This window comes from Belonocnema kinseyi, chromosome 7 (assembly GCF_010883055.1).
Source record: "Belonocnema kinseyi isolate 2016_QV_RU_SX_M_011 chromosome 7, B_treatae_v1, whole genome shotgun sequence".
Classification (NCBI taxonomy): Eukaryota; Metazoa; Arthropoda; class Insecta; order Hymenoptera; family Cynipidae; genus Belonocnema; species Belonocnema kinseyi.
Genome location: NC_046663.1, coordinates 48,323,224 through 48,348,071, shown reverse-complemented (window position 1 = coordinate 48,348,071; position 24,848 = coordinate 48,323,224). Strand labels below are relative to the sequence as shown.

The following is a 24,848-nucleotide window of genomic DNA, read 5'->3' as shown; positions in this document are numbered from 1 at the left end:
GAGGTACATAAAAAATGTATTATATTTGATATAAAAGTGTTGAACATAATGTAGAAAATTTGACATTGTGGGAAAAAATCGAGTGCGAAGCACGAGATACGTGATGAGAATGTGTTTGCTAAAACCGAAAGAGCTTTAACAAAAGAGAGTTCACCATCGCAAAATTACAGTTGTCGATTCGCTAATCGTTAATTTAAAAAGGTCTGTGCATTAATCTGGGATAAATGCAAACACCGAGCGCGAATATGCGAATGCACCGCGCACAGCGCGCGTTGAGGATTTTTTTTGGTAAGGATATAGTGGTGTTACTACAGTGATAACGTACTTACTTCCTTTGGTAACACTAGTGGTACCAAAATTACTTTTTTTGGTAACAACAGGTGGAAATAAAGTTACTTTTTTGGTACTGATAGTGATAACGAATTTCCTTTTTGCCTACAATAGTAGCAACGAAGTTACTTCTTTTGGTAACTGTAGTGGTCACAAAGTTACTTTTTTGGTACCAATAGCAGTAAAGATTTTTTTTTTTTGGGTAACGATAGTTGTAATGAATTTAAAATTTGGTAACGATAGAGGTAACGAAATTACTTTTTTCGTAACAATAGTGGTAAAGAAGCTTCTTTTATAGATAAGTAACGAATTGGTTACTACTTACTTATATTTTTTTAATAACAGTATGACTATAGAAATCGTTATTTTCTTGTTACTTTCGAAATGTAGTTCGCGATGCAGTTAATCTTCCAGAAATGGAAGTCAGAATTTGTTGAATCTAAAGAAAGACTTTTAGAAAAAAATGAATTTCCAGAGCCTTTTAATTAATTAATTTTTAATTTTTCTCCACCCTGGCATTAAAAATTTTCTAAAGTCTATAAAATAAACTTTATAACAAAATATTAATTTCTGAAACTTGTGTTTTAATTAAAAAATACATTTATTAATTGCTGAGTTCAATATTCATTTTTTCGGTTGATATTTCAGTTTTTAGCTGAAACTTTAACTATTCTTGTTGAAACCGATGATTGTAGTTGAAAATGTATTTCTTTGGTAGAAAATTTAACTATTATTGGTTGAGAATTCATTTTTGTTGGTTACAAATTTTATTATTTCGTACAAAATTTGAATAATTTTTTCAAAATTAAACAATTTCTATAGAAAATCAGTATATTCGGTTTGAAATTCAACATTTTTGTTAAAAATTTATATTTCTAGGTTAAAAAATGAACTATTTTGGTAGAAAATTGAACTAATTGATTAAAAATAACTTTTTTGGAATAATTCAAATTTATGGTTGTCAATCTAACTGGTTGGTAGAAAAATCGCCTTTTTGGCTTGAAATTTCCACAATCTGTTTGATTTTTTTTCTTTCTTGACGGAATCTTTCTTGATTGGCAATTCCACTCTTTTGTTCAAAATTCGTTTGTTAGTAGAATTCAACTTTTTTTATTTAAAATTAAAATATATAATGGTTTAAAGATCAACTTAACATTTTTCGTTAAGAATGCATATTTTTTCGCTAAAAATTAATTTTTTCAATTACAAATTCTACTATTTCATTCTCGGTTGAAAATTTCAAATGTTCCATTTTTGGTTAAAAATAATCTTTTTTAGTGCAAAATTCTATATTTCGTTTAAAATCTGTCTTTCTTGAAAATAATAATTTCTTATCTCTTAGGTTAAAATTTTAAATATATTGTTTAAAATTCATTTAATTTTAAATCATTTTTTTAGTTTAAAATTTACCTTTTTTTTGCTGAAAATTCAAGTAATTGGTTATAAGTTCCACTTTTTTCAAGAAGATTTATCATTTTAGTTGAAAATTCATTTCTTTCTTTGAAAACTTTATTCTTTTGTTGACATTTTTTTGTTGGTTAAACATAATTTTTTCAATGCAAATTCAACTATTTCATTTTTTCAAAAAAAATTTAATAGTAAATTCAACTATTTGGTTGAAATTTTATTTAATATGGTTCAAAATTCAACTTTTTAGTTACAATTCCAACTACTTATTTGAAAGCTAAACTCCTTTGACTAAACATGTATGTGCTTGGTTGTAAATTTAACTAAATTGTTTAAAATTAGTTTTGCATTTGAAAATTAATTTTTAAACTAAAAGTCAAAGTATTTTATTTTTGGTAGAAATTTATATATTTTCTTTTTTGTTGAAAAATCATGTGCTTTCTTGCAAATTGATCTTTTCTGGCATGTAATTAATCTTCGTGGTTGTAAATTTATCTTCTTTAGTCCAAAATCAGAGTGCATGGTTGAAAGTTGAACTATTTAATTAAAAATTAATTTGATCGAAATCTCGTTTTTTCCGAAGAAAATTAATCTTCTTGTTTGAAAATTCATCTTTTTTAGATGCAAATTTAACAAATTGATTGAACTGCTTTATTAAAGATTCTTTTTTTTTGTTGATGGCACATCATTTTAGTTGAAAATTCATCTCTTTCCTTGAAAATTTTACTATTTTGTTAAATACAGAATTTATACTTTTTAATTCGAAATTTGAATATTTGAGTTGAAAAATTCAACTTCTTGATAGGAATTTAAAATCCTTTGCTAAGAATGTATTTGTTTGGTTGGAAATTTTACTCTATTGATTAAAATTACAGTGAAACTCTTATATAACGCCGATTTCGGAGCTGAAGGTGGGTGGGAAATAACTCATTATAGCCCGCTCCGCTTTTGATTGTTCACGCCTTAGTGCTCTCCTGCTATACAAGGGAGGGCTATTGAAGGGTTTTACTGTAGTTTATCTGTTGAAATTTAATTTTTGCAACTGAAACTTTAAGTATTCTATTTTTCGTTTTTTATTTTTTAGTTGAAATTCATCCATTTGGTTCAAAATTGCTCTTTTTTATTGAATGTTCATGTGTTGTCAAAGATTCATCTTTTCGATAGAAAATTATTTTCTTTAATAGGTTCAAATTTGACTCTTAGTTGAAAGTTAAACAACCACCGCAGATTCCCACTGGGAGCAATAGGCTAGCGTAAGCCTTGTATGTCGCAAGAACAAGGAGCGACCCAAGAATGACAGCCTTCTGCGTCCATTTCGCAAGTTCCTCGACATGTTTTTGGCACATATACAACTATCTAAAATACAAAAGTAATGATAGATACCAGTTCCTTTAAAAAAGTAACTTCACTATCACTGTTAACTTGACTTTTATTTGTTAATGGCATAAAAGTTATATTTCAAACAATATAATGTTTAACAAATTGCCGTAACAGGTACTGCAGGAATAAAGCATTTATTTCCAGCACGCCCAATTAACTGCAAATTTTATTAGTTGATGTTCTCAGCGTACCGGTTCACACTTGCTCTACATATGTCCGACAAAACAATACCCACACGCCTGTTGCATATACTTTCTTTTATTTTCTAGAATTTCTACTCTGCTATATAATTAACGTAATTATGAAACTGTTTTTTTTTTTAATTTGTACTGAGCATCAATAAAATAAAATTCAATTCAATGTTCTAAATTTAAAGTTGATCATTTAAGAAATGGGTACGGTACTAAACAAGTGCGTTCTTTGACTTAATGAAGCTGCGCGGAATGCATATGTGTATGCAATTATTATTCTTTTATGTCAAGTTCAGTTGATAAGACGTACAAAAATTTATACTTACACGATCGTTTTATTTTTTTTTGTGAATTAAGCATTCCGTTAGTCTTAAAAATAGGAGATGCACTCTCCAAGTGATTTACGGACGAAGAAGATGCTTCCATGCCCACTGCAAAATAAAATAAAATTAACTCACAAAAATTACCCAATAATTACACTTAATACATGTTTTTAAATGTAAGCACCAATATAAAAATGGTTGAGTATTCTTTTCCTGCAAAATAAGTAAGTCAGATTTTATGTTGTGCTTCATCTCTACACACTCTAAATATAAATCAGTCAAAAGTTGACTGATTATAAATTCATCATATTTTATTGAGAATTCAACTATTTTATTGATACTTCATCTCTATGGGTTTGAAAAACTTATTTCTGTGGCTGGTAATTTAACTACTTTGTTGAAAATTCGTTTTGTTTTTTGTTGACAATTGATCTTGTTCAGTTGAAATTTCAACTATTTGTTTATAACTTCATGTATTTGGTTGATAATTTGTCTTTATTGGTAGAAAATAGATTCTTTTCGCTAAAAATTCATCTTTTTGATTAAATTGAACTGTTTTTTTTTATATTTGTAATACAAATTTTTTTATTGAACTAATATGCGATTTTTTATTTCAAACCGAAATGTTTTTTAGCTGAAGCATCAAATATTAAATTTTTCCTTGAGGATTCATGTATTTTTATTGATTGATGATTTTACTTTGAAAATAGATGAATTTTTAAAATAAGAGGCGAAGTTTCATCAAAAGAAGTGAATTTTCTACCAAGAAGGTTTTTACAATCAAGAGAAAAATAAATTCCAATCCAAAATTAATTCACATCCAAAAAAGTAATATTTGAATTGTCAGTTTAAAAGATTAATTTTCTACCAAGAATACAATAATTTTTAGGAAAATAGTGAAATTTTCAAATAAAGAGATGAATTTCACAATAAAATAGTTTAATGCACAACCAAAATAGTTTTATCATCAACAAGATAGAAACAAATTTCCAATAAAATAGCTTAATTGTCAGTAAAACAGAATATACATTTCCAACAAAAAAATTTAATTTTCATCCAAAATGAAATAGCTTAATTTTTAGTTTTAAAAAAAATTAATTTTTAAGTTTAAGCAAAAACATTAATTTTTAAGTTTAAACAGAAACAAACAACCAATTTTTAACAAAATAATTAAATTTTCTACCAAGCGGATGAATTGGAAACTAAAGTAGTTGATCTCTCAACCAAAAAAGTTAAACTTTTAACCTGGTAATATGAATGTTCAACAAAAAAGATCGATTGTGTCAAAATAAACCAATTAAAAAAGGTGCTTTTAAATCAAACATAGAATAGTTAAAATTCCAACCAAGTAGTGGAATTTTAAATAAAAAAAGATGAATTTTTAACCAGAATAGATCAATTTTCAACTATGACTATATTAAATTAATTTTTAAAATACTGTAAATTCCTAACTTTTCATGTAAATTATTGCATTTTCAACAAAATAGACGAATTTTGAACTAAAAAGTCTAATTTTCAAACAAAAATACGAGTTTTCAACAAAAAAGACGATTTTTTAATGAATAATTTTCAGTCCAAAAATTTATTTTTAACTGAAAAGTACAAATTTTTAACAAAATAGTTTAAACAATAAAATCTTGAAAAGATAAATATAATTTTCTTCATATTATCACATGCGTTTTGCAGTACATGTGTGTCGGGCGTAAGGTTTTATGTATAGGGCGTACAGTTTCATGTTGCGGGCATAAAATTTTTATGTAGCGGGCATAAAAATTTATGTTGGCCCGGCGGCGGAGTGCGCCTGTGTGAACGTCACTTGAATTGAAGCGGCTACATTACGCCTGCTTCACATGCATGTAATCGTGCGTTTCACGGGGTCGCACAAAAAAGTTATTTTCAACCAAATAGTTGAATTTTCTACGAAAATAGAGTTTCAAAAAAATAATTCAATTTTCAACCATATAAATAAATTTTCAACTAAAAGAATGATTTTTCAACCAGAAATATAATATTGTTTTCTCAAAAAACAATCATTTAATTTCATCCAGAAATAGTTACATTTTATAATTGGGTTCTCTTAATTTAGCTCGACTTTCAGTTTAAAAAAAGTTTAAAACAGCTTTAAAAAAATCAGAATACTTATAAATATTGAGTTTTTTGGTAAAATTTTGCATAACACATGTAGGGCAAATTCGCTTACACTTCAAGGAAAGATACATAGTTCTTTATGAATTAAATGTATGTTTGTGTTTTATGGAACAGAACGAGCCACTTAGCTTCATTTTATAAAATAATTTTTTCACTGAAAATTCAACTTTTTGGTAGAATTCAACTTCTACTGCTTTGTTACAAATTTGTTTGTTTGTTTAAAGATTAATGATTTGACTTTAAAATTCGTCTCTATTGGTTCAACATTTTATTAAAACAAAATTAAATTTGTTTTTTATCGTCGAAAATTAACTGCTTTAATTAACAATTTACCTTTTTTTGAAAATTTATATTTTTTTAGTAGCAAATTAAATTTTTTGGTTGAATATTCATTTAATTTCTTGTGGGGTAAAGTTGCTTACATTTCAAGTAATAAAAAATAATACTTTTCTCCGAATTAAATGTATGTTAATGTTTTATAGAATTAAAGAGGATCAGATAGAGATTATGCAGTTAATAAATGATTAGATAATTAAAATTACTTCCTACATTTTATTCAAAAAAACAGCTACTCAACCCCATTTTTGAAAACATTTGTTTTCTCTAAAAACTCCTCTTTTTGGTTAAGTTCAACTTTTAAAAATTTTTTTAAATAAAAAAAACTTTTTAATTGAAATATAAACTGTTGTTTCTATTTAAAATGATCATCTTTTCTAGATGAAATATCAACTATCATATTTTCTTATGATAATACATCCTTTTTATTGATTATTTTACTCCGCGTTTGAGCTCCTTTGTTACAAATTAATTTTTTTGGTTCAAGATTCGTGATTTTACTTGAAAATTCATTTGATGGTTTCAAAATTTAATTTTTTTAAATTTAATTAATTCTTTCATCATCACAACTTAATTTTCTTAATTTAAAAATAAAATATTCCTTTCATTTTACGGTACCTAAACATTTTAATGAATTATTCATATTAGAAGATAAGACACGAGATTCATCTCTCTTACTTGTCCCTGAAATGTCACAAAAACTTTGAAACTACACATATGTTACGAATTTCGTGTCAATAAATCAAAATTATATTATAGAAAGAAAGCGCTGATTCAGATAAACTGCTTATCTGATCGTTTAGGTATTTTGATTGTATCAAACCATTTTGAGGAATTGAAATTTTTTAAATCTCATTTATATTTATATGTTATTGCATTTTAAAATTAATTAATAAAAATAAATGAATCTAAGTAGCCATTTGATAAGCCAACAGTTATTGCCTGTCAATAGCAGAACGAATTTCATACCAGTTGTGATTGTATTAAATTATCATAACTAATCACTATAAACTCGTTGACCTATTATACTCAACCACTTGGTCCACTATTTTTTCACTTCTTACCTCTGGAAATTACAATTCTCTATAATATATTTGTTTTCTTCACTCAATTATTATCACTGTTTATTTATAATAAGTTATATGCATTGTAATTAGTGATATTTGCCTCTCATTTGTTTACTCTCAAAATCACTACCGTCTAGTCGCGTGGTTTGCAGAAGACTGATCTTCTAGGCACGTTTTCTTCTATATTTATGATTAGATAGTTAGAAACCTTTTCTGACAACGAATCGTCCCGTTATAAAAATTCCAATTCCCGTCTGTATCCTTTTCATTACGTGGACAGAAGAATCCTTATTAACATTTATTAATTATTACTTAAGAAGGTATTACCTTTTGTTGGTCTAAGCTGACGCTCGGGCCCCTAACATTGCAATTTTTTGATCTCTAAATGTTGTGCACTCTCGTAGACTTAGGGATAACTACATGGTAAAATAAGTATAATCTCGAGAACGAGGCTCGAAATATAATTATATTTTATATTGTTATATGTTTTAATAAACCAGAATATCCGATTTTACGTTTTTACAGATTTTTTTTATGTTTATAGCGAGAGAAGTTGCTATATGCCTATGTTGTCTACGTGACTATATGGTGCATTATAAACTTCGGTAATAAATTAATGTTTAAAAAAAAGTGATTTTCAGAGTAAGCATTGAAATGTGCCTAGTTGAATTTTAAGTGACAGTTAATCTGGGTATTATTGAATTTTAAAACTAAGAAAGGTAAATTTTTAACAAAAAACGGAATAATTAAACTTTTAATTAAAAAATTGTTTTAAATGATAAAAAAACGAATTTTCTACTAACAAGTTGATTTTTCCCTTAAATTATTCAGCGTTCAAGATATAATGAGTTTTGTATACAAAACACTTAAATTATAAAATCAAAAATATGAAATTAAAAAAAAGCGTATTTTATAACGAAAAATACGAATTTTCAACAAAATACAAAAACTCTCAACCTAACAGTTGAATTTTCAACTAAACTAGATTCATTTTTAACAAAAAAAACTTTTTAACGCAATAATTCAATTTCCATAAAAAGTTGAACTTTTACTTAAAAAGAATCACTTTCGACCAAAAATGTAATAGATAGACTTTCAAATTACCAAAGTAATTTTACAACCAAAAAAAAGGAAATTTCAACATAACAGTTCAATTTCCAACCAAAACGATGAATTTTTAACTAAAATTTTGAATCGTCAACCAAAAAATGCATTTTTCAGAATGTAGTGCAACCTTAAAACCTAGGTTTAAGGTTGAAGAAAGAAAAGTTTATTTTTTTATTTTTTAGAAGTAAGTTCAACTTTAAAACCTAGTTGTTAAATTTTAAACCAAAAAGATGAATTTTTAAACAAAAAGATTAATTTACTACAAAAAATACGTATTTTCAGTAAAATTCAAGAATTCTCTCCCAAAAAGTTAAATTGTCAATTAAAAAAAAATAAATTCAAAAATTCTCAATGAAGAATTTGAATTTTTCGGAAAAAAAATTTATTTCCTTAATTTTTAAGAAAGCAGTTATAGTTTAAAACATATAGGTGGTAAACTTTTAACCAAAACGATGAATTTTTAAACAAAAAGATTAGTTTACTTAAAAAAAAGACGAATTTTTAACAAAATTCAAGATTTCTCCACCAACAAGTTGAATTATCAACTAAAAAAGATGATTTTTTTTTTAGAGAAGAAGATGAATTTATAACCAAAAAGGCGAATTTTCAATGAAATTCAAGAATTATTAACGCAAAAGTTGAATTTTTAAGAAAGAACATTTTTTTCAATCACTAAGAAATTTATTTTACTTTAAAACCTGGTTGTTAAATTTTGAACCGAGAAGATGAATTTTTAAACATTAAAAAATTAATGTACTACAAAAAAGATGAATTTTCAATAGAATTCAAAAATTCTCAAACAAAAAGTTAAATTGTAAACTGAAAAAGATGAATTTTGAAAAAATAGTTTAATTTACTAGCAAAAAGACAAACTTTCAATAAAATTCAAGAATTATCAACGAAAAAGTTGAATTTTTAAGAAATTATGAAATTTTTAAAAAAATGTTAATGAAGTAGTTTTAATTTAAAACCAACCGAAGGTCGGTTTTTTTGCAATTTTAAAATTTAAAATTTAATTCAAATACCTAGTCAACACATAAAACCATCGTCTAATAATAGTAATTATTATTATTATTTAATAATACATGAGACTTGTTATGTCGTAATAATTTTTTATTTTATAATTTCATAATGTCTCATTGTCATTTTAACATTCTCAAAAAATCCAAGTGTGAACTTGTTATTTTTTTGAACTATCTAAAACTGTGATTCGAAAGTAGTTAAATTGCAGTCTTGAAGCTTAAATTAAATCCGTCGTAATCTGGTACGATAGCAGATACCGCAAAACGTTTCCAGAGGAGATTATCGAAACTCACACTCTAAAGATAAAATCTGATTGTCTTATTTGTACCGAACTTAATGGAAGGTGAAAACTTCATTTTCGAAATTTCCTTGTTTTTCTTTGACCGATTTTTCATTTCCCCAGACCATTAACATTCAAATACCAGCATTTTAATCTTAAAATGTTTTCAACATAGGATCATTCATGAACGGAATTGAAAAATACTTTAGATACAAATTTTAAATTTCCGAATTTAGTTATTTATTTCAAACCAAAAATTACTTTTCTGCCATGAAATATAACATTTTAACAAGATACTTGGATTTGGAACAAAAAATGTTCAACAAAATATTTCAACTATTACCTACGTGGTTGAATATTCAAATTAAAAAGATCAATTTTCAATAAAATAGTTCAACTTTCAAGAAGATGAGATAAATTTTTATCTAAAAATATGAACTTTCAACAAAAACATTATTTCGTAACAAAGTGATACAAAAAAAAATTTCAAATAAAGTAGTTAAATACTCAAGCAATAAAGATAATATTTCAACAAAAAAGTTGCATTTTTATCCAAGAAATATGAAATTTTTACTAAATAATTTTTAATGAAAATTACAAGTTTTCCAAAAAATAGTTAAATTTTCAAAAAAAAAAAGATTTTAGTTTGACTTTTCAACTTCCAAATATAAGTTTTAAACTAGAATCAAACTTTCTGTGAAGATAATTGAATTTTCAACCCGAAAAGAAGAAGTTTTAACAAAACAATTGAATTTTTATACAAACAAGATGACTTTTTAAATAAATTTTTGAATTTTAAGCCAAACAGTTGCATTTTTATACAAAAATATGGAATTTCTGCGAAAACAGATGAATTTTCTACTAAAACAGATGAATTTTAACATCTAAAAGACAAATTTTCAAAATAACAAGTGAAATTATCATCCAATAAAGATTTCAGTTTGACTTACCACATCAAAATATAAATTTTAAAGCAGAAGTAAATTTTCTTCGAAAATACTTGATTTTTAAACCCAAAAAGAGGAATTTTCAATAAATCATTTAATTTTTTAACCAAAAAGGGTAACGAAATAGTTGCATTCTTATCCAAAAAGATGCATTTTCAACTCAAATATAAATAAATTTTCCAAAAATGGTAATTTGTGTCCAAGAAATATTTGAATTGACTTTTCTACAGCAAAATATGAATTTTAAACTAAAAGTAAATTTACGACGAAATAGTTGAAGTGATCACAAAACAGTTGAATTTTCTACCAAAAAGGATGAATTTAAAAAAAAAATTTTGAATTTTAAACCAAACAGTTGCATTTTTATCCAAGAAAGATGTAATTGCTACTAAAATAAATAAATTTTTTTATTAAAAAGATAATTTTCAATTAAGAGTTAAATTTTCACCAAAAAGAATGAATTTTTAACAAAATTTTGTAATTTTCAAACAAAGAATATAATTCAAAGCTAAAGTTGCATTTCTCACAAAAAAGATGAAATTTCTACCAAAAGAGATGAATTTTAAAATAAAAATGACGAATTTTCAACAAGAGATGAAATTTTATCCAAGAAAGATTATTTACTCAATAAAGAAGGTATAAAATATTTGAATTTTCAAAAAAGAACAATAATTTTCTACCAAAATGTACGGTTTTTCGACAATATACGCCGATTTTGTGGCTGACGGTGGCGGGGAAGTAACTCAGTATAGCCCACGCCGCTTTTGTTTGTTCACGCCTGAGTGCTCGCCTGAGTGACAATTAAAGACCCCGCGCAGTCCATGTTACACCTACTTGCGACGCGGTCTCAATTTTCGGAAGAGCAATAGAAGGGAGGGCTATTGAAGGGTTTCACTGTAGTTGTATTTTTAAAGTTAAAAACATTACCTTTTAATTAAGAAAGGTATCATTAAATTTTCATTTAAAAAACAGAATATTTTTCGATTTAAAAAAAAAAAGAAAATTCTACGAAAACAATTAATTTTCAAATCAAAAATATGAATTTTTAACAAAAAAGTGCATTCACAACCAAATAAAAATTGAAGTTTAAACCAAGTAGTTAAATTTTGAATTTAAAAATTAATTTTAACCTAAAAAAATAAATTTTCAAAAAAATATAGCAGTTGATGTTTCAGCTACAATTTTCTTAATTTAGAATAAAAAATAGTTGAATTTAACTAATATAAAGACGAATTTTCAACAAAAGACTTGAATGTCAAACCGAAAATATAAATTTTCTACAGGAAAGTCGAATTTCAAACTAAAAACGAAAGGAATTTTAAATAAAATAGTTGAATTTTCAACTACACCAGTAAAACTCGACAAGTACAGGCATGAAAATTAAAAACCGCAACTTAGAATAATCCTGAATCGGTGTTTATTTTTTTTAATATATTTATTTTGGCCTAAAGTGCCATCAGTGTGTTCACACAATCTGTTATAAAATATATTTTTTTTAATAAAAATAATTCTGGGTTAGGTGAAATAGTACAGATTGTTTAGGAAACTGTGAGCAAGGTTTGGATTTATGTGACCTTACCAACATCAGTTTCAGACTATGTCGTTTAAAAGAACATTCTAAAGTATTTGATAAAATATCATAGAATTTTCAGGTAAATTGAAATGAAAACATTTCACTTTTCAAGAAAAATGCCATTGAACTTTGAAAAAACCTGGACAGGTTGCAGAAGGACAAAGAGATTTTCTGATGGATCAAAGGACAACTAGGAAAATGTGTTTATAGTTGATGACGATGAAAACCTTAACCCATCTTCCCTCATTAAAAGTCCATGTAAGCAGTACATAAAAAAAATCTTTTCTTTGGGTTTCAAGTGAAAAAGAAACTCTTTCCACGTCTCAAGATGAATAAGATACCATAGAATCATAGATAATGAACATTTTGTTCAAGAGCAAGATGAGCGAAATTCTGACGATAACAAATCAAACCTGCATCGTAAATGAGAGTCAATTTACCATCGCTGGCTGAAGCTTTCCGAAAAAAAGGAAAAATCAGAAATATTTCAAAATCATATCTATAAAGACGATTCATCCAAAGCTAATGGCAATTGCAAGATCAACGCTACCTTTTCCAATATAATTTGTATCGAAGGTGGTTTTCTTATTCTCATTTTGTTCACTCATTGTGATTCAAAGTTAATTTTTTTCTTTTTCCTCTAATCTCTGGACCGGATTTCCGGTAAGGTTCTTGGGCTATAAAGCCGATGTTCATTTAGTGTACCTATTATGTGTGTGCGCTCAAAATAAGCTTTAGTTTTTCGGATATGTTGGTGTATCTGTTGCAAGCTGATGCTGGTTTTTTGTGACGTTTATTAAAAAAAGAAGCCGCGTATCAGTTATTTCTTATTCAATCACTGTTTCACACGTCGATAATTAAAGGAAGAAGTCGTTTTCTGCTTCTTACTTTAGCAGTTGTCAATTACTAACCTACGCAACAAGCTGAACTTCACTGGTGCTGTTGAGAGCCGCAAACAGGGCGCGAGGAAGGAATGCTGATGTTGGCTGGATGCAGGTTATATAGACTTGCCTTAGCTAAGGTCAGAATACAACTAACGCATCCATCAGGACTGCAGGGTAGGTCCCATTCCAACAAGAATTTAGGATTTAGGTAGAAGGGACCAAAGGGATCCTTCCTATTCTAGCATGATGATTCTATTCTAACATAGAAAAGTGTCTTATTTCTCTAAACCTATACAAAGTATAGAAGACTACATTCCTTTTGCGGGATCTATTACACGCATGAGAAGAGCAGTCTTTGGAACAAGAGCCCGACACAAAGTACACTGGAAACATTTCACCTAACTAGAGAACTGCAAAATCGATCACGGAAGGTATATGTTCTATTGCAGCACATCTGAGAATTTATTCTCATAATACTTTTTTATTCAGCAATTTTTAACTAATTTGATTGATCCGGAATTGAAACAAAGGATGTAACTGCTTTTTGCTGTCACAATGTAATAGTTAACACTAGATGTAATTTTCGCATGATTCCTTCAATAAAAAAACTTCTTGCACAAAAAAAAACATCATTCCTCAAAAGTACACTTGTTGTTTTGAGTTCTAACCAAAATGAGACAGAGGAAAATGAGAATGCAGTTATGCTTATGTCATAACATGAAAACTTGAAGTATTTTCATTTTTGGAAAAAATATCTCATTTCGAGACGATAAAAAACAAAAGTTGCAACAAAAATGAGTCCACTGTTTTTCTGTGTGATAACCCTGTCTAATGGATCTTATGCTTATTGCTCATAACAGGTTGTGAAAATCTTCCTGAAGTTGCATTTCATCAAATAAAAGCTGACTTACCAGAATTTGACCCTAAAATTATGAGCAAGGACTATCTATAATTATTGCTGATATGTAAAACTTTTGATTCATGTGAATGCTCAGCAGACATGGCCAATAAACGTCCTGGAGATCTATAATTCAAGATTCTAGATGGTTGACTTTTTTGGCTCTCGTCTTTTGTGCCCTAATTTTGGTACCAAGAGTCCCTCAAAAAATTTAAAAGATTTTACGAAATTCGTGATGGAGGTGAATTCATCACAGAAAAAACAGAAGATAAACTTTATATCGATTTCCGACGAAAGATTCTCTGCAACCAAAATTAACTTCACAGGATAAACTTTACACAAATATCGGTTAAACGTTCTTTTGTTTTTCCATGACAAACACATGTTTTTTGAAAGACGCAAAGTTTGCTATACAAAACTTTATCGCTCTAAAAAATATTCTACAACAAATGTTATTCTTACTTTTTTCTGTGATCGATTTTGTTTACCACTAAAGCAAAACCTTCATGAACTCAAGGCGCTAAAGCATTTATGGAAGGAAGTAACACTTTCTAGACACCTTGATCGACATAATCAGTCATCAATCCTATGTTTCAGCGAAGTGCCTATTTCGTTCATCATGAGAACCTTCTCCTTGCGATTACAGCAAACAATCGAAAGGATGTGAGAAAAGAAGCACTTAGCCGTATTCTACAAGTGAGGCACAAAGGTTCCAGGAAGCAGCATGGACCTAGAAAACTCGTACTTCCCACTTTGCAATTCAACGCGAAAGAATACACCGATCTCATTGATTGGGAAGAATGTTGTCTTGAGTGAACCTCCTCTCACTTCTAAATTTTCTGAAGAAACTCTACAAAATATTGTGAAGAATGGCCTGAGAACTGCAACCCATATATTTGGAAACTTCTTTAGCAGACTCAAGCTGTCGATGGGATGATTAAAATTCTAATCCCATGAATGATTATTTGTAAAATTTGGTACCCCTAGTTAATTTTGTGTTTTTGAAGTAAAAATTGCATGCACAAAGAACGATGCCTTCCTTCAGTTGGAAAAAGAATTATGGCATCTAAGAAGTAAGGGCTTAGAGGTAATTTTGTGAATTCAGTTAACACCGATTCAGCAGTTCTGAAAGTTGCTGTTTTCAATTTTGATTTCTGGATCTTGTAGTTTTTTTTAGTGTACTTCTAGGCTTGCATATTCTACACAAACTTAAGAAATATTAAACGTGTAAGTAACAAAATTATTTAGATACAAAATTACGAATTAAGAAAATTTGTTGTTATACCAACTTCGACCCCTGGGTTTTGTGGATTTTTTTCTAGTACATTTTTGTGCTTAAAAAGCTCACACATGCTCAAAAAATGTTTAAGCCACGAGTTATAAATATAATTTAATTAAATTGTACTAAGTATACTACATTAACCAAAAACATAGAACCTATGTACCACATTACCCCATGCCCTATATTATACAGTATACCACATTACCATCTGTGCAATATTACACATTGTGTCCTTACTCCATGTTCCGTATTGCCACGAATAAATTAGCATAGCTAAAAACATAGACCAGATGTGCTACATTACCCCCGTGCGGGGGCAATGTGGGCAATGTGGGCCACATTACCAAATGTGACACATTGCCCTTTTCTATACATTGACCCAAAAAGATGAATTTTTAACAACAAAAAATTTAAAATAAAACCCGTTAAATCGACCAAAAAATATCACTTTTTAAATAACTAGTTGAAACCTTAACCAAAACAGATTCATTCTCAAGCAAACAATTACAATTTTAACAAAAAGGATTAAATTTTTACCAAAAGTGACGAATTTTCCACAAAATAGTTTCTAACAAGAACATAAATTTTCGATGAAAAAGACGAATTTTCGATGAAATAAATACAGTTTTAACCAGAGAGAGAGAGAGAGGAATTTTTTAACCATAATGATTAATTCTTAACGAAAAATGAAATAGAGGATATATCAATCAAAAAATAATTAATTTTAAATAAAAAAACATTTGAATTCATCCAAAAAGATGAGTTTTCAATAGAATATAGTGAAAACATCAACCAAAAAAGGTTAATCTTCTGCCAAAAAGATGAATTTTCAGTAAAGATAGTCCAAACCAAAACAGATTAATTTTTAAACAACTAGTTATATTTTAACCAAAAAAGGTTATATTTCATCCCAACAGTTTAATTTGTGACCAAAAAAGATGACATTTCTACCAAGAGAGATAAATTTTCAAACATTTTTTAAAATGACTAATTATTCCTAACGTATTGAAAAAATTTCAAACTTGAAATATTGCCTCAGAATCTTCGACAATTAAAAAAAATTAAATCTTTTTAAGTTTTCTTTAAAAATTAATTTTTCAAAATGAAAAATCATCTGAAATTTTCGAAGGAAATTTGAAAGAAGTTGTTTATTTTCTTGAACTCTTTCAAAATTCTTAAAAAGCTTCAAAATTTCTATTCGAAATCTTCAAAAATGTACATTTTATTTTCAATTTTTTGAAATCTTTACAAGTTTTTAATTATTTTTGCATCTTTTTAAAAGTTCTAAACATATCTTATATCTACTTTAAATTTTTCTAATACACAATTTGTAATCTTACAAAATTAAAAAAAGATGCATCCGTGTAAATGAAAATTTAGATATTTATTTTAAAATGAAACTATTTTGTTTGTAAAAAATAATTGTTTTTTAACTGAAAATGTAGCTATCAAATTTTTAGTTTATTGCTTCTCTTTTTTTAGTTAATAATTATTTAATTTTTTGTCAAAAATTTATCATTATAGTTGAAAAATCCACCATTCGTTTCAGAATGTATCTGTTTAAATTGCAAATTAAACTTTTTGATTCAAAATTGATCGTCTTTGTTGAGAAATGAACAATTTTGTTAAGAACTGTAATTTTTGGTTGAAAAGTCAACTATATGGTTGAAAATTCGTCTTTTTATTTGACCTTGGTTTTTGTTTAAGATTATATGTTTTGGTCTAAATATCAACTGTTACATTTTTCATTGAGAGTTCATCTTTTTTAATTAAAAGATAATCCTCTTTGTAGAAAATTTAACAATTTCGTTAAAATTTAATATTTTGATTGAAGATTCTTTATGCCAGCGTAATATTCATCTCGTTGGTTCAAAAATGAATTATTATGTTATAAGTTTATTTTCTTTGATTTAAAATTAATTTTTTAAATAGAAATACACCTATACCATTTTTTTGACAATTTATCTTCTTTAGTTTAAAATTCAACTATTTGATTGAAAATTGTTTTTTTTTTAGTTGAAAACTCAACTATTTGGCTAAGAATTAACACTTGTTAAAAATTCATGTATTTGGTTGAAAATTCGTCTTTTTTTTGTGGAAAATTGATTTTTTGTTTGGAGATGCATTATTTTACATACAAATTCATATGTTTGGTTAAAAATTGAACTATTTTGTTAAAAACCAAAATTTGAAATTAAAAGCGTAACTATTCTTAATATTACTAAAAATTTCTTTTCTTTAGTTGAAAATTCACCTATTTGGATTGCAAAGTGAATTATTATGTTTATTTTTTTTTCAAAATAATTTTTAAACTAACAAATAACTATTCCATTTTTTTACAAAAATGTTTATATTTTGGTCGAAAAACCAACTATTTAGTTTAAAATAATCGTCTTTGTTGAAAACTAAGCACGTTTGTTGAAAATAAAACCATTTTGTTTAAAATTGTTATTTCCTATTAAAAAGTCGAATCTTTGGTTGAAAATTTGTATTTTCGGTTGAGAATTTAATTATATTCTTGAAAATTCTAATTTGGTCAATTTTAACTGTTTTAAAATAATTATCTGTTTTGCTTCAAATATCAACGATTAAATTTTTCTTGGGAATTCATCTGTTTTTGTTTGAATAAAAGTTAGTTATCTAAAAGAGAAAAAGGTTCATACCTCAAAATTTGCATTTTTTCCTTCACCTAAAACACCTTTATTATTAGGAATATTAACTTTGGGTATTAGTACTTTTAACCATGATTCCATAAACATCAATCTCGCGCTAAGTACACAAATCGACACTCACTTGAATCTGTAAGCCTATTTTCACTTTGGTTAAAGTATACTTAGTACCTATATGTAGAAGAGACCTTTAAATAGTTCCTCAAGCACGCACAATACATTTTTTTGCAGTTCTTAGCGACGAAATATAAAGAGAAAGAATGTTTCTTGAAAAAAACTATTCTCATTTGCAACAAATGAATATCGCCATTCACGAAGAAAAATTATTTCAATAACATAAATTATTTCAATTACGTCGATCGCATCATTGTCATTGATTTTCCTCATTAATTGTTATCCTCACTCATCAGCGAATAGCCGTTCAAAAACTACGTCACATTATTTTAAACATTTCCCACCCCTCCCCTTCTTCGTCACAAATACGAAATTAAATCGAAATTTGTCTTTAATTTAATTTTATAAATACCTAAAATAAAACGCAAATCACACAAACATAATAATTTAACAGACTGGTGGTGGCGGAACCCTAGGGAAAAATACCCCCCCCCCCCAACCCTCGAAATAGATCAGAGAGGGGAGAATTACTGATCCACCCCCTTTGAAATCGAATAACTAAATTCATTGGATTGTTTAAATTTTTTCAAAATCGAAATTCTCATTTGTTTGACTATAGATCTGAGGATAAAAAATGATAGGAAAATTCCCGGCTAGAGGAAAATCAATGTTTGTGATCCTCTATCCTACAACAAATACTCTGCACCACTTCCCATTCATTAACGTAGAATCATTCAAATTCTTGAACCCAGTCCTAAGCTTAGCTAGGATGGATACTGGAAATCTTTCAATTCTTTATGTCTTGTTCAATCACTGAAATCTTTCTAAAATCATTGTGAAATAATAATAGTCTTTGTGAAATCTTTTAAAGTTATCCGATGCCTTTGCGAAATATTAAAAATCTTTGTGAATTAATCTTTAAAAAATCTTTGAGAAATCATTACAACCTTTGCCGAATCTTTGTGGAATCTTTAGAATGCTTTGTGAAATCTTTGCAAATCTGCGCGAAATAATTGAAATATTTAGTCAAATTTGTGAAATTATTTAAATCTTTGGGAAATCATTGAAATCTTTTAAATGTCACCGAAATCTTGGAAATATTCGTCAACTATTGTTAGGAATTCATTGAAATTTTTGTGCATTCTCTATACTCTATCTGAAATCTTTGTGATATAATTGAAATTATTCAAAAATATTTGGAAATACATGGAATATTTTTAGCATATTGGGTAATATTTGAGAAATTATAAAAATCTGCCTGAGAGTTTTTTAAAACTTTTTTTTCGGAACATTGCATTATATTTGTGGCAATAGTCCAACACATTTTCGGCAATAAAAAAGTACCATCATTTAAAAAGTACAATATCGTGTATTGAAACGTTACATTACGTCTCGGAAATAAACTTCCAACACTGGAAACATTTACTGGAAAGTTTCAACAAAAATTGTTTACAGTGTGTATCTAGAAATGAAGGAGCTCGACGCTTTAATATCATCATGATTTAGGCTCTAAATTTATCTGCCGAGACATTAAGGTATCATAAAGTATACGTCGCAATTTGTAAATATTGCCAGTCTACCTCTTCACCATTTTTGAAGAATAAGTTCAAACTTTACTAAGCAAACGTATTAATGCCACCTCATTTTTATCTCGTTTAAACGATCTTCTCGTTTATACGAAAAAGAGAATCTCATTTCAAAAAACATTCTATTTATGCACATCAAGGTGTCCCACAAAAACAAAAGTTTATAATTTTAGTTGAATTCTCAACAAAAAGCAAAAAAATTTTAACGAATAATGGAATGGTTCGAAGTTCAACAGTTAGTTTAGTTTATTTAATTTAAAAAAAAAGCAATTTTCGACAAATGGCTAAATTTTGCAACAAACAGATGAATCTTCAATTCATAAAATTCATTTTTTAACAAAGTAGTTTCACCTTCAACAATAGCATTCAGAAAATACTATTAAATTACTGAAAAAATCTTTTCCATGTTTTCCTGTCAAAAATTGCTTAAACAATAAATAGGCAACTAAAATAAAATAATTCAATTTTAAAATTCATACATTAGGCCAAAATATTGTTAAAAGAATATAAATTCGCGATACTGTGAGATAATTAATTGAATATACAAATAAAAATCGTTTTAACAATAAGATTATTAGAGTTCATTAACTAGTCCATTGCATTCATAAAGTATCACAATTCATATTTGTTAAAACAATTTTTTTACTTTGATAATGTATAATTTTAACAAAAAATATAGATGATGAAAAAATTACATTCAACTTCCAGAGGAACAACAATCATCAGTCTGCTACGTGATTAAAAACGAAAAATTCGAAATAAAATTTTAGATCGACAGAAAAACTGAACGTAATTTTAAAGAATGAAATCTTACTGAAAAATCCAACTTTTCAGAAAATTTTTTAAATAAATTGTTTCAACTATTGAATAATATAATAAATAAAATATATAATATAATATATAATAAATATAATAATAAAACTATTGAACAATGGTTTTAACAAAAAATAGTGCTCTTAAAAATGACAAATAATTGCATTAATAACAGAAAATCATCGATCTCAAACCCAGAGGGTACACAATTTGGCGAAGTCTTTACAACATCATTACCTGGGAACATCTATTTCAGAGAAAAATTGTTTAAACAAAAAAATTGAAACAAGTACGATTTTTTAAAAGAGTGGGGTAATAATATCTAAATGACGTAGATATTTAATAATAAGCGACAAAGTTACCCAAATTACCTCTTTCTATGAAAATGTTACCAGTAAATAATAATTTAATGTTTAAGCAATTGGTAAATACTTCAAACAAATATCAATCTTTCTATCAGGGACTAATTGTTTTGATTAAACGTAAAAAATACCTTTCATTGAGTTAGTAGAAAAACAAAATTGTTGATACAAATTTAAATTGTTTAAACAATCAATAATTAATGTAAAAATGCTTACAAACATTTCAATTGTCGAATGAAAATAATTGATTATTAAAAAAAGAGAAAAGCAGAGTTCTTATGCGTCCATTTTGCGCAAAATTGGCAGTTTTAGTTACTTGGGGCATATTCGGGGCTCCATAAGGGGACGTAGGAGTACCAGAATGTAAAGTAATTTAGCGGAAATTATTCGTTGCATACTCCCCAACAAATTCTAATAATCTCCCACAAGATAAGCTTAAACTAAGAAACGTGAATCTCATTTTTCTGAAAACAAAATTTTTCCCATGTTAATCTTATGGGATTTTTCTTTTAAAAATAAAAATCAAAAATAAATTTAACTTCTCTTATAGAAGAACCTACTCAGGCTAGCAAGAAAGCTTTGTTCTTTTCTGTAAGTACCTTTAGATTAAAAAGTAAGAGATGGTATATTCTCAAAAAGCATTTAGCGCTTATTTACATAAATAAACCATACAAATCTTTTTTCTGGACTTAACTCTCTTCAAGGGGAAAACCCGAACAAATAGTTATGTTTTGAATTTTTTTATGATAATTAAAAAAGACGTGAAAAACATATCGAACCTCTACAGAGCAAAATTTTTTATCGCCATTAGAAGAGTCAAATTCGGAAAATAGACGATACCCATGAAAAACCAAAAATTTCACTTGAGAAATAATACTCCATGCATAAATTTTATCATAATTTATTTTTGAAAACTCATAAAGACACAAATTACTTACAAGGAGAGAGGTTGTTACCAACCGGGACGGTTCCACTGTCAAAAATCGAATAATAGGCGGTGTAGACAATTTACAAGACCACTTTTGAAGTTACAAAAATATCGCACTGTCTTTTGTTCACTGAATTTACAAGTGATATGATATGCAGCGAGCACAACACTTTTTTTATCTTATCATATACGTCTTCCTGTCTATTCTTGGATTGCTTGGCATTCGCAAATTCCTACCTCGTTCACCCCTCTTTATATGCTATAGGTGCTCTTCGAGCTCCTCTCGACACACCCATAACGGTCGGGAACTTTTCACCCTCTAATGCCCAGACTCACATCTAATCACAACGTCTCATCGATATAATAACATTAGGCAACCGCGCGAGCAAAGCACACCGTCGGGTACCCCACGACCATTACACTACCATCCTCCACGGCACGAATACCTCACCACCGCACACTCCAAAGATCACAACGCTCCGTTGGGCGCCCCACGACCATTGCACTACCACCGTCCACAATCACAACATCTCGTCGGGCAGCCTAAGATCTTTCATTACACTACCTTGGGGCCCCGCCACGAGCATTACATTACCATCGTTCGCCGCACGATTATCTCACCACCGCACACTCCAAAGGTCGCAACACCCCTTCGGGCGCCCCACCCCCATTACACTGTCATAATTCACGGCACGACTACTACACCACGGCGCGTTCCGAATTTACAACACCCTGCTGGGCACCCTCTCACCATTATATTACCGTCGCCCACGGCTCGACCGGTGCACCCGAATTGAACCAGCGGTCAGTGTTTGACCTGAGCATCGGAAGGCCTCATTTATTTCGAACCCGAATTGAGCCAAAACGGATTTCTCTTGTTTTCTGGGTGCTCCTCCTACTTAAAAACAATATGGAAATATACACTGCTCTAGTGACTATAGATGCCTAGGTAGGACGGTCTAAAAATGCTTTGAATAATGCTAGACAGTAGTAGCTTTTTCTTAAATTTTCCACTTTAGGTGCACTTTTCATTCTGAGTAGATAGTAAATAATCAAAGTTGAGCAACTTGATTGTTTAAGCAATATAATAATAATTTTTAATAAAATTCTCTTTGAATAATGCTAGGCAGTTGTAGTTTTTTCTTAAATTTTCCACTTAGGTCCACTTTTCATTCTGAGTAAGATAGTATATAATCAAAGTAGAGCAACTTGATTGTTTGAACAATATAATGATTATTTTAAATAAAATTATCTTTGAATAATGCTACGCAGTTGTAGTTTTTTTTTTAATTTTCCATTTCAGGTCCACTTTTCATTCTGAGTGAGATAGTATATAATCAAAGTTCAGCAACTTGATTGTTTAAACAATATAATGCTTATTTTTCATAAAATTCTCTTTGAATAATGCTAGGCAGTTGTAGTTTTTTCTTAAATTTTTCACTTTAGGCCCACTTTTCATTCTGAGTAAGATAGTAAATAATCAAAGTAAAGCAACTTCATTGTTTGAACAATATAATGATTATTTTAAATAAAATTTTCTTTGAATAATGCTAGGCAGTTGTAGTTTTTTTCTTAAATTTTCCGCTTTAGGTCCACTTTTCATTCTGATATAGATAGTAAATAATCAAATTTGAGCAACTTGATTGTTTAAACAATATAATTAATCTATCTTTGAATTGTAAACTATATCTATAACTATAGTTAAAACATGAAAAAAGTGTATAAAATTAGACCTATTCCATAATCGGAAAAATAAGTTATTAAATCTAACAAAACTCCTGGACTCTAGGAATTTCATTCTACTAAGCGAAGGATATATTTATTTAAGTTTATGAAGTAATTTTTGGATATTGCTATTTTGGTGATGTATCTTGCAATTATATGCTGTTATTTATGCGAGATTAAATGTTTTATAAATGAGAAAAATTTATTTTACGATTAAAGTGGGATACGGATATAAAAATAAGCGAGGTGCATAAATTTTACACATGTAGAATTATATCCATATCTATATTAATGTAAATTTAATTATATTTCTAATGTTTGAAACCGATTTTTGAAATTTGAATAAATTAAATATATGTACATAAGTAATTACGTTGCCTTATATATCATTTTTTGTTCTGATTAAGTATTATTATTATTATTCTTGTTATTTAGTATATTGATTAAGTAATCTGGAATTTTTAGACACTTTTTTATTTTCTTAATATTTTTTTGAAAATATCTTAAATAATTACCTAAATTTCATTACACCTCTAAGTTAGGTAATACATGTTTTTTTAACCTTAATGAGGTATTTTGACTTTATTTCCAGATTTCGGTATTAAAGTTATCAACTTATTTCGAAATTCTCCCGAGAATTTGAAAATGTTCAAACAATAACAAAATGACGGTGTTTTTGTAAAAGTCACCACAGGAGAATTTTTCTTCATAAATAGAATTTTTGAATTTTTCTCGTAAAAAAAATAAACAGTTTAAGCAAAAGTCTTAATATTTTAATAATATTATTTAGCCATGAAGATGAATTTTCTACCAAGATGGATGAACTTTCAACAAAACACATAATTTTTCACCAATAAATTTAAGATCACTTTTTAACTAAATATGGAATAATTTTAATTTTTAAAAAATCGTTTTAATTAAAAGAAAAAGAATTTTCCGCAATACAGTTAAATCCTCAAATAAAACTATGAATTTTCAATTAAAAAAAAATTATAAAGAAGTTCAACTTAGACAAAATACTTCGACTTTTAACCAAAAAGATTAATTTTATACTAAAAAGGACGAATTGCCAAAGAAATAGTTGGATTTTTAGACTATAAAAGATTATTTTCTATCCAAAAATTACATTGTTCAATTTTCATTATAAAAAATATGAATTTTCAACTAAAAAGTTAAATTTTTTAACTAAAAGTTCAATTTCTACCAAATTTTTATCCCAAATGTATAATTTATTCTAAAATATAATAAATTCGCATTATTACCAAGCGCAAAAACTGGATCCAAGCATAGGCCTTTTTCTACGCATAATTTTTTAATTGATTGGAAACACTCTTCATACGTTGTTTCGTGTTTGTCTTTTAGCAAGCAAAAAACTAAAGGAATATAATGCCCGTTAAGATAACCGTGAATACCGAAAAGTTGCTTAAAAAACTGAGTGCAAAAGTTAAATGTACCGTCGGCATACAATTTCTTTG

General features: G+C 27.8%; 1 protein-coding gene across 4 annotated transcripts in view; it reads right to left on the bottom strand.

The window, feature by feature from the left end:
* Positions 1-22,121, bottom strand: part of LOC117175962 (aquaporin AQPcic-like) — a 63,663-nt gene extending 41,542 nt beyond the window's left edge. For 3 of the 4 annotated variants that reach the window (XM_033365842.1, XM_033365845.1, XM_033365844.1), the window contains exons 1-2: positions 7,180-7,321; positions 3,635-3,739 (exon numbers count right to left, since the gene is read on the bottom strand). In XM_033365842.1, coding sequence (XP_033221733.1) covers positions 3,635-3,734 — 100 coding nt within the window. In that variant the 5' untranslated portion in view covers positions 3,735-3,739; positions 7,180-7,321. Of the gene's footprint in view, positions 1-3,634; positions 3,740-7,179; positions 7,322-21,658 lie in introns of those variants that run through there. The other variant, XM_033365843.1, reaches the window with a different exon arrangement.
* Positions 22,122-24,848: the final 2,727 nt, after the last annotated feature.